The 11238-nt window shown below is 44.5% G+C and overlaps 1 protein-coding gene across 1 annotated transcript in view; it reads right to left on the bottom strand.

The window, feature by feature from the left end:
* LOC146173994 (venom metalloproteinase Antarease-like) overlaps nucleotides 1-11238 on the bottom strand; it is a 62958-nt gene that overhangs the window by 14074 nt on the left and 37646 nt on the right. Inside the window, exons 11-12 of the mRNA XM_084585316.1 lie at nucleotides 5965-6014; nucleotides 5207-5315 (exon numbers count right to left, since the gene is read on the bottom strand). Of these exons, the coding sequence (XP_084441442.1) occupies nucleotides 5207-5315; nucleotides 5965-6014 (159 nt within the window). The remainder of the gene's footprint in view (nucleotides 1-5206; nucleotides 5316-5964; nucleotides 6015-11238) is intronic.

Genomic DNA, 11238 nt, shown 5'->3' with positions numbered 1-11238 from the left:
GAAATCGGTTGCGGTTTCATCCTTTTCCTGTCTTGCTTTTCGCCCTTTCTGCCTTTTCAGTGCTGTGTGCTCCTCCTACATATGTATATGTAGAAGATACACGGCCGTCCTTTTGAACGACCTGCTTTATTCTGCCTTCATCGTCTTTTCCTGCTTCGCTCCTGCACTCTTCACATCGTCGTCGGTTAAGTACATCACACACGGCCACGACTGCGTGCGTCCTTAAATACAGCACCACCCCATCGTTGGCATCGCATCTGTTGCACATGCGTTGTTTTTCGGCCTATCCTCTTGTGAAGCCATTAGGATATTCGCATCGATAATATTTGCATATTGTCTCGCCCAGTGAGAGGCAGGTTACTCTCTGGGCGAGATTCTCTAGGTAGCTGCCACTTGGGCATTTCGTCAAGGCCTTGTGAGAGGCATGCACCATAAAGTTTCTCCAGTGCCAGTTGCTTGCTGTTGCTTTGCTTGTCTTCATTGCTCTCCTTGCGCGGTATTAGATCGCTCTTCCCGATCTGGAACTGCTCTCGTGAGACATCCACAGTGGTGATAGAAATTGAAGAAGCTGGACTGCAATACTTGTTGCTGCTGCCACCGCTTCCACTGCAAGCACCGTGCTGTGCACAGCTTCGCTGCGTACACCGGTAAGTGGGGACTAGTTCTTTCCCGACGAACTCGTGACGTTTCTTCTCGGCCTTGACATCTAGCACACTGATAGTGGCAGAAGTGAGGCCTTTTTCTCCTACAATCACCTGATATTCAACCTCCTGCCCTTTCCGGATGCGACGAAGTTTACGCGAGGGTTGTAACGCGGTGCGGTGGACAAAAATGTAATCACCAGTGTCAGTGCGGTTGATGAACCCGCAGCCGCCGATCACGTTAAAGCACTTCACTGTTCCACTCATCCGCCCTCGGGAAACAGAGGCTTCCTCTGCGTGCTGCACCGCGTCCTGTTGGTGCTGCATGCGGTTAACCTCACTTCCAGGATGCTTGTCCACGGGTGGGCTAAGGGCGGTACGGCATGGGCGGAGCTACACTTCGCCGTTTTTGATGGATAGAGCCATGCACGGGCGGGCACCATGCTGAGGTGCTGCTGATGTCCTAGCGGCAGCCACAACACTGCGACGACTGCCGGTGTCATGCAAGGCGGCCGCGCGGTGGACGAAGATGGACAGGCTGTCGGTGTTCAGTGTAGTCATAATGGATGCGTGGGTGGCATCGTGAAGGCCGTCGACAATGTACTGTTTAGCAGAACGCAGATAATCCCATCTCTGTGAGTTTCATCGTATCTGCAGTGGACGCCCTTCAGTGTTCCTTTATTAACACAGAAGCAGAACCCTGCTGCAACCATTGCCCGTATGCGGGACGCCACAGCCAAAGTTTCGAATAGTTCGATCATATAATGCACGCTTTCGGGAAGCTGCGGCCGAGTGCTTAGCGCACGATGTGTAAGTTCAGGCCCACGCACTTCTCAAGCATTAAATCACTTTTTAACTCTACCGGAATGTAAACAGATCCGTCACTCATTAATGCATGTCAGCAACGTTCGAGCTTCATAGGACATTTCAAAAATATCTGGCCGAGCCAGCTAGCGCTGATCATTCGAATCACAAAGAATTCAACAGAAAAAGAATTTTCTGTGACCGCCGCGCTTCAATACTACATTTAAGCAGTCGCATGGGGCCACTGTTGTGGGACGTCGACCAGTTTCGAATGGTGACTTGAATAACTTGTCAAATGCGCTCGAATTTTCTCTATTCCCTCAATTATTCGACTCTCGTCTTCCGATCAGCTATCACTATTAGCCTAAGAAGATACATTGCCTGATTACTTTCAGTGCTTTGATACCCTTTGCAAACTTGGGTTCTCAAACAAGCATATTTACGCTCCTTCAGTTAAATTTCATTAATTTTGGATCTCGCCTTTTCTTTCATTTTTAAGTCACAACTCCAATCCCTTTGCTCTGAGAATAATGTCGCAAGACAACTTCAAAAGCAAATCAAAGCGTTTAAGATATTCATAAGAGAAAATTCATTCCAGCAATCCTGCACCTAATCCTAAGGAAAATGTACACAGCGGTGGACGCTAGTTTTTTTTTTTTTTCGGAAAGTTTGCCACAAGGCATAAGTTGAGAAAGGGGGAATGGGATGCAGGAGATAGAAAGTTAAAAGAAGGAGTGAAGTCCAGTTGCGCTTATGTATTCGAGAAGGTTGGCAGTATAGCGATTGTCCATTGTCCATTTCTCATAATCACTATCGCGATTCCACCATAGGCCCACCTTCATGATTATCCGTTGCCTAATGTGAGTCGTTGATGGACACGTCCACAACAAGTGACGTACATCGCAGACGTCAGGTGGAGTGTCACAGTGAGGGCACCTGTCAGTCGCTGGTAAATGGATGGATGGGAAAACATTTATTTTATCGGCTTTAAGAGGTTCAGTTTGATTGCTGGTAGATCTTTTTCCCGCCATCGATGTCAAACTGATGGGGTCAGAGCCGTCCTTGCCCGGATCCGGCGCACTGTCACCTCCTCCTGCCGAGTAAGACTACGGGGGAGAGGGTGCGAACACGGAGGAATGAGAGCGCGTGTTCGCTGGCGCAGAACTTGCGAATCGTTAACGTGGGACAGGAACGGATCTGGGAGAAGAGGGGAAAGTGGTGGATCGCCTGATGTGTTTATGTGCGTCATAGCATCCGCTTGAATATTATGTGGATCGCGAGCATGGCCGCGAATCCAGTGTATGCGCACAGGACATGGGTACTTTGAACAGAGCAAATGTATGGACTGTGTTATTTGGAATGTGCGTCGAACGGCCTCCAGCTGTTTAAGGGCAGTGAGACGCTACTTCACTGTCAGACGCACACACCACCAGAACGAACCCAACTAGGCCAGAGCGTCGTCTTCTTCACTACACCACACCAGCACGTCATCGTCGTCTCGATAGTGTGCACCATAACAATATTATTGGTTAACTTCGGTACCAAAAGCACGTGATCCCATTTTTGAGTGTATATAAGATACAAACGCAAAGCACGCCTGAGTTGACTAAAACACTTTCCTGTAAGCTATTAACGCAATATTATTGATTGCTTCTACTAAATACAAACTTGAATTAGCTTTTGTTATTTAGGAAAACGTTTAGCATCTCAACAAGTTGTAATGTATCACCCCAATCGCCACAGCAGCAATATTGTTGCACGCCGAAAAAATGCTAGAAACAAAGGCGCCCGAAACAACAACACACCTGTGCAATCTTGAAAACTATTTTACTGTAGAAACACCGATATCTAAAAAGCCTGACAACTCCACAAGCATAAGCAAAATCACACACCTAACCTACTGAGAAGCTCTGTCTTTCCCTTTAAATGTGTCTCGCATTTGTTCCCGTTTATTTCAAGCAGTTTCGGTAGTTTGCAACCGCGAGCAAGACCCCTTCAGTAAAGCTCCCGCAGCAATCTCATCTTCTGTTACTCTTGCTCCTGTAGTCTCTACCATAGTCTGAAATTGAGTCGTGTCCGAGTGCCGTTTTTGAACTTTCTTTTAAATTTTTAAGTAAATATAGGATCCCTATATTATTCTGGAGACCTCTACAGCAGCATATTCCATGGCTGTCAGACGTGAAGCCTCATATGCCTTTATATTTTTCAGAGCTTGTATTGTGAGCAAATATTATTTCCCATCTGCTCCTTTTCACCCCATCTGAAGGACCTAATAAGGCACACTTCGATATTTGTATATCAACCCTGTCACTAAGCTTTCGAAGAATTTAACTTCTATTTGTTACTTTTCGGAATTGTACCCTGATTTTTTTTTTCAGATGGTTTTGCTCAATCCTTCCTCTAGATAGGTTTAACAAAACTCTTCAAGAATGAACATCCAATTCTATTTTGATTTACTTAAACAATTGCTCTCAGCTCTCAATATTATCGAAAAAATGCGCTCGAGTTATTCCGTAATATTAACTTTTTAAAATTAACGTTCAGCAGCACTGATTTCAAATAACTTGAACTGCAGCTTTATTACGGCGAAACGACATATATATGAAGCACACAATGTTAGTGCATCACGCACTGCGCTCAAGTAATACGGCACTAGAGATTGTGTGGCATGCGCAATCATGCTCTTTTTGGGCATTCGTTTCTGTTTTATTCGGCAGTACAGACCGCTAATTAGGTCCTCTAATTCCAACAAGCCGCGGAAATGTTTGTGTACGACGTTTTAATTACTCGAACTATTTTACTTCTACCTTTAAAAACTTATGATCTGTGAGATTCTTGTGTCATAAACGAATGAAGATCAGGTTTGTAAAGCATATTAAACGATTTTGTTATCTTCGATCCTAAGAAATGAGGAAGGTGTTAATGCTCCTTCCTGAATCATTTATTGTCGCTGCACCCCTGCTCCGATACCGCCGCATCGCCATGCGCCTTCAGCCGCATTATTTGAAAGACTACGAGACATTGTTGTCAAGGTTCCTTTTGATAAAACCACACGAACAACATATCTCCATGGACCATACACTAACGTGCCTAACCCGGGACCCAACCGTCCCTGAAGGCTCAATTCCAATCAAGGCCTTTTCAAAGGGAGCCACTCGCTTTGGCAGAATTTTTGACCTCGATAATGCCACATGACCTTGTGACATCACATAACGCGCCGAACATTCACCGTCTGTCCATGTTACCTGATAATTACAACTTGCTAGAAATCTGATTGTAATCCTTTCGGCGCTGCGAGGCTTCAAGCTGCTGACACCGCCGACGCCTCCGGACATTTTTTCCCAACGTGCGGGTAATAACGCTCATGCTTTACACGTTGCCACTCTAAAGTGATTGGGGAAACATTTTTCCCCGTTCTCATAGTCACCGCTAAGCTAACATTACACTCAGTGGCATAAAGGGTAGTAACGTCAGCCTAAAGCAGTCTCCTAAGGCAGATGGAGAGACATCCATCAAAATTAAGATCGCAAGTACTATCGGCATATTTCTTTATTTCATTTTTTTTTTCTATAACAGAACCTTATCAACAGCATCACCATCCCCACCTGAAAACATTTCTCTTCCTTTGTATGGACACCTATGTATTGATCGAATATTAGGGGAAATCTCCGAGGTGGAGTATTTTTGTAATGAGAGAGTAATTACTCATTGACATCCATCCAAGCGCGGCCATACGGCTACAGAGGAAAGCTAACACTTACGTATGTGCCATTTCATGAGTCATGATGCGAATACCCCGGTAAGTGTAAGCGGTGTCTTCACCAAGTTGCTGTCTATGGCTTGTACAAGCAGATGCGACGAAGGCAAATCCTAAAACATAAAAGATCATTTCGTTGGTTTACTGCGATAGTTATTGCACTCCTAAAATTGCTCGGCATGTGCCTTGTATTCGCCCAAACTGTTCTTAACTAACTTTCCATCAGGCTATCCCGCCTACAAGAAGCAAAAGTGCCTTCAGCTGGAAATTTCCGGCGCAACTCACAGATTCACTTCATTTTTAGCACGCTATGACATTTTTCGTCTCATACATACTCATTAGATCACAACCTTAAGCTACCAGACAACCAGACGTAGACATAGATCTTCGCGTTAACCAAGCTGCGAACTCGCGAGCGTGGTATAACGTAGTGTGCCTGACATGGTACCTAGGCTGCCGGTGTATTCGATACCTATTTCACTCTCCGACTGCCCGACTAGCCGAGTTAACACTTATTTGTCATGCCATGTGGTCTCACGACGCCAAGAAACACAACCCCCCCCCCCCCCCCCCCAATTAGTGCCCTGTCTAGTTACCTTCCAAATACAACCTTTGGGGATTGCACTTTGTGCGTACTCCTAATACTGCGTTCTCCTCAAAATCTCCCCTGTAATGTCCATACATTAAAATGATCTCTCCCTCCTGTAGCAGACTAAATATCATCAGTTGCAAATACTCAAAGGTCATTCATTGCGTACTCACCTGCAAGACTTTCGACTTCAATACTGCCTTGCTGCTGTACCATATTAAGCCTATAAAAAATTATGTTACTACATAGGCGAACTAACAGCACGCTCGTACCAGCAAAACAATATACGTCATTCTAGTTTATTCGTTTTTACGCCACGTTTCCTTAACCTGGGCTCCAAGCTAATGTGTTGCGAACCTCTAGTAACATACACCAACTCAGGTTACTCCCCACTTTACTACAGTCATGAAATTCAAACACAGTTTGAAGAGAATGTACGAAAAATGCAATTGAACACAATTGAACACATTATTATTGATGCTTCAATGAAACACATAACTTGTAATATTTTTATTTTTTCTTTTCGTGCTTGATATAGCAGCAAGAAAAACGAAATCATGAACACTTCACAGCTATTTTTCTCTGACGCACAGAAGAAGCTTCTGCTATCTTCAGATATATCAAACACTAACCTATTACCTATGCCACACACAACTCCATGCACAACTTTGAAGCAATTGCATCAGTAGCCCCATCTCTTTTTTGCTGAATCCGAGCAACATGTTGGCAATTGGCTCAGCCACTACATACTTACAAGGCACTTGAATTGCTGAACCCACTGGGATCCAATCGTTAATGTTCTGAATGTGGTGTTGTACATAAATTAGACTGGATGTGTTATGAGAACGAATGAGACGTTTGCGGTTTGCCAAGGACCACAAGCAACCAATCGGCTGCTAAGTTTCAAACAACAGGCTGAGAAGTCTGCGCAATCTTAATAAAAGGGTCTAGACTGCCGATCAGGTGTATATAAGCTACCCCGAGGCCAGCACAGAATTCTATCTGACCATCGACTGTCAGATGCCTTCAGAAGATATCATTTTCACGACGCGTGCAGAGACCTGTTTAGCTGGAGCTGTTAAGATGGACAGTCGTCAATACTCCTGTGCCATGAGCGCAGCCCAGTGACCAATATGGCAGAGCCCTTCACCTCTTCGTGAAATTGTGTTTCGGTTGACCGTATCCTAAAAGGTGTTGCGGAATATGTCGACCAGTTTCTCATTTGTAAGGACCACCTGAATTCTGTCGTGGACGATATACGGCTTTTATGAACATCCGAGACACTCACAAATTGCTGCATAAGACAAAAGTTTTAAAGGCTGGCCAATGCTATCGCCATGGCCTCGGGGAAGCTGTACTTCCGGTTCTTTTATTCATTGACCGCAAAACTTCTTTATGTGAGTTTTTACGGTGCATGCGGAGCTCGGCAGGCACTATTACGCCAGCTGATATTTATTACTGCGAAGGAATAACTTGACCCGCGGGAAGTGTGTACAGGAATTGTGGACAGAGAGTGCCGGCAGATAATTCGGGCCGCGAAATGTCAGCAGAGCGTGTACGCAAGAAATGACTCTTAAGAAAAACACTCTTCTGCGACTGCGTTTTGAGCCCGCGCCAGAAAGAACAGATCAGATCTCGCGGCCCTCGCACGAGAGCACTATACTAAAGCCGAAGATGACTACGGCTCGTTTGTAACTGCAACACATTCGAGCACAGCGCAGTAAATATCGTCGTCTTCACTAAGTTCCAACTATTTCGATGCTCATTTGTAATATGGAAATACTCTATCTCGGAGAGTTCCGGTGAGGTCCACTGGCCTAGGGTCAGGCGAATCCACCAGACGTCGTGATAGAGTTCCAAATGCTTTTGCATCCCTGTAAGTAATAGGACCTAAATTCCCCGCTGCACTATATTTTTTCTTCTATATAAGTCAGTGCCTACTTCGATTACTGCAAAGAGTTAGTCTGTCCATGTATAATTATCAGACTCGTCTTTTCAAAAGTTCCTCGGCCATGAGCGCATTGACGTTCGCCCGCGTCCCAAGTTCAGATTAAAATTACCACTTCAGTTCTAGGCTTACTAATGTGCTGAAACCGGTTGATGCATCTGCTTCTGATGCATCAACGGAGCCTCGGACCAATTTCCCACTATCCAATTCAACGTTCCACGTTCACGAAAAACTCTTTGTCTCACTTTTATGTTGGCAAGCAAATCGGGAAAATACTGAGAACCAATTTAAGACAAAACACACTATAAATACGCCGTTATTAGCGCTAATCGTACTGTAAGATATACTACAAACGCTTTTCACTCTCCTCATTACTAAAACCAGTAAAGTATGGAACATTAGCATAAAACTAGAGCACGTCGCTAACATTTTGCGCCTGATCATGTCAGTTTAAAACAAGAAAAATAAACTAAAAATGAAGCAGTACATTTCATGATTGGAAACAATACCAACACTGTAAGCATAACTTAAATGAAATATAATCTAAATATACCTTGTTCTCAGAATCGCCGAAGATATTCCTAAATATTCTACCATCCCACACAAGCCTAACAATTCATCCCGCCACCAGCTTACATATCATGTAGCCACGCCCCCTTACAAAGCAGCTGCTCCGGTGTGCTACACTAAACCCTTTCATCCAAATAGTATCACACTTCATCCGGGTTCTGTTTCTTCCTTGCGTGTGGCACACGGCACGCTTTGTGGAGCAGGCTCGCTGGACAATCATTCGACCGCGTGGATTGCATGCAGCACACAGATTCCATTGTAGGTCAGGCGTTCTAGCCAGTCATACAGGAAATAGAGACTGGCCCAGCACCGGCGGACTGCGAACCGGCCAGCGAATGTGCCGTGCTGAAAATAAGAGCAATAAAATCTAGCAACATGCTCCCTATTTATGGGGACAGCCAAAGGAGTCATTTTCGCTCAGAAAACCATTCATTAGGGAGGTGGATGAGGAGCAAGTTCATAGAACGGCTTTCGGGCGGCGAAATTTACAGAATGTCGGTGATTCCTAGATCAAAAGGTTTTGCGCTGCACTGCCTACTTTCTCAATGTCGTTTGCCCCCCAGACGTACATCAAGTGACCAGAACCGATTTCCTCTGTCTACATTGAACATTGCTACCATCATTTTAGTTTGCTTAAATTTATAGAATCAGGCCTGATAAATTGTATAACTGTTCGTTAAAGCATTACAAGGCTCATTAAAATATTTCTCGTCCTCAGACCTGTTACGGCAGTTGTCAGCATGAAGCGTTGCCGGAAGGCGTGTGTCTTCAGTAGGACGTAAAACCGCCGTTGATTACATGGAGAGCGAGAAGGTGGAAGATTGTACTTCCAAACTATAGTGAAGTGTTGTATTCTTGAATTAGGGTCAAGAACTTGAACCCTGGTAACGTCTAGGGCTGATCTCAGAAAATATCTTGGGTTTGAGTTCCATAGAATGGGGTTTTAAGTAGCAAAGAAAGTCATGGCATTCAATGCCTCGCTAAGCTCACAACAACCGTGATGCAGTACTTGAGGCAAAAGGGTCGTTTGTATCCCTCACTCAGGTCAAGTGGCAACTGTGACGCCAGCTATTGTAAAACCATTGAAGCGACGAGTGGGACGATGGCATACAAACCGAGTACAGAGGAATCTATTGAATAAAGTAACTAAACCTTCGTTGACGACCGTACTCCTCTCTCATGGCTCGTCTCCCATTATAGGTCCTGGCGCCAATAATTCGTAATGTGTCGCTAACGAACTTCAATAAGGCAAAGATTTGTCCTTTTCTGTATCACAATTGCCAGGCAACCATTATTGTGCCATAATATTTCGCTGCCTGATTGGCATTAATGTTAGGCTAGTTAAGCTATAGGGATTCTAACAGAATTGTGTGCCTTCAGTGGTAAGACCGAATTACCTCCATGCACTATCATCATCATCAGCCTGATTATACCCACTGCAGGGCGAAGGCCTCTCCCAAATTTCTCCACTTAACCCGGTTCTGTGCTAGCTGCATCCACTTGACCCCTGCGAACTTCTTAATCTCATCCGCCCACCTAACTTTCTGCCGCCCCCTGCTACGCTTTCCTTCCCTCGGAATCCAGTTTGTTACCCTCAGCGACCATCGGTTATCCTCTCTTCGCACTACATGTCCTGCCCATGTCCATTTCTTCTTCTTAATTTCTACTAGAATGTCGGTAACTTGAGTTATTTCTCTGACCCACTCTGCACGCTTTCTATCTCTTAATGTTACCCCTACCATTTTTCGTTCCATAGCCCTCTGGGTTGTCCTCAACTTAAGTAGAACTCTCTTGGTTAGCCTCCACGTTTTAGCCCCATAGGTGAGTACAGGCAAGATGAAACTGTTGTATACTTTCCTCTTGAGCAATACCGGTAAGCTGCTAGTCATAATCTGCGAGTGCTTGCCAAATGCGCTCCATCCCAATCGTATTCTTCTTGTTATTTCCTTTTCGTGGTTCGGATCTGCGGTTACTACCTGTCCTAAGTAGACATATTCGCCTACTACTTCCAGTATTTCGCTACCTAATGTAAACTGCTGTTCCTTCCCGAGGCTGTTGAACATTACCTTAGTCTTCTGCATATTGATTTTCAAGCCTACCTTTCTACTTTTCCTGTCTAGGTCATCAATCATTATTTGCAGTTCATCCCCCGAGTTGCTTAGCAAGGCAATGTCATCAGCAAATCGCACATTACTGAGGTGTTCTCCATCTACCCTTATCCCTAACTGCACCACTTGGCGTTTTTGAATCTGGCGTCGCGGCGCGATTCATGTTATGCCTGCATACACGCAGGCGGTCCTAAGTATATAAATGCATCATCGTCTGGTCTGTTGTAATTGTAATATTTCTTGCCCTTCCCTGTATAATGCGTCGTCACTGAGTACATGTTTGAGTAAAAAAATAAGAATACAAATAAGACAGCATTTAAAACGAGGTGGTCGCGATAAGGAGAGAGCCAGTGGTCGCTCCCGCTTCTTGTTTCCCGCCTGTGTTTTTACAAAAAGCGTTCTTTTATGATCGTATGGTAGTGCCATGCTCACCACAGTAGCTTTCGGAGAAACGGCGGGTGAGGCGAGACGGGGAATGCAATATAGCTCGCACAATTAGCAATAGCATCTCAAGAAAAAAAGCGATATCCTCATTTTCAGCTCCACCAGGAGCTCGTCGACTTACAATAGCACTCACGGCAATTAGAAAAGAAGGGAGACAGTCTCTTTTGGTATAGGCACGCATTTAATTGTAGAGAAGAATTATTCAACACCAAACCAATTTCAACTTATGTGAGATTAAATGTTGCCATACATAACGTGAATAAATGAATGTCTAAATTAATCATCATTATTTTGCTGTGTCTTGAATATAATGCTGTTCAATTCATAACCATAAAACGACAATAATAATCATCCTCACGTTAAACTAGGGAGCCTTT

This window comes from Amblyomma maculatum, chromosome 11, assembly GCF_055883805.1.
Source record: "Amblyomma maculatum isolate TAMU_Amacu chromosome 11, ASM5588380v1, whole genome shotgun sequence".
Taxonomy (NCBI): domain Eukaryota; kingdom Metazoa; phylum Arthropoda; class Arachnida; order Ixodida; family Ixodidae; genus Amblyomma; species Amblyomma maculatum.
This window is presented reverse-complemented; position numbering and strand designations above follow the sequence as displayed.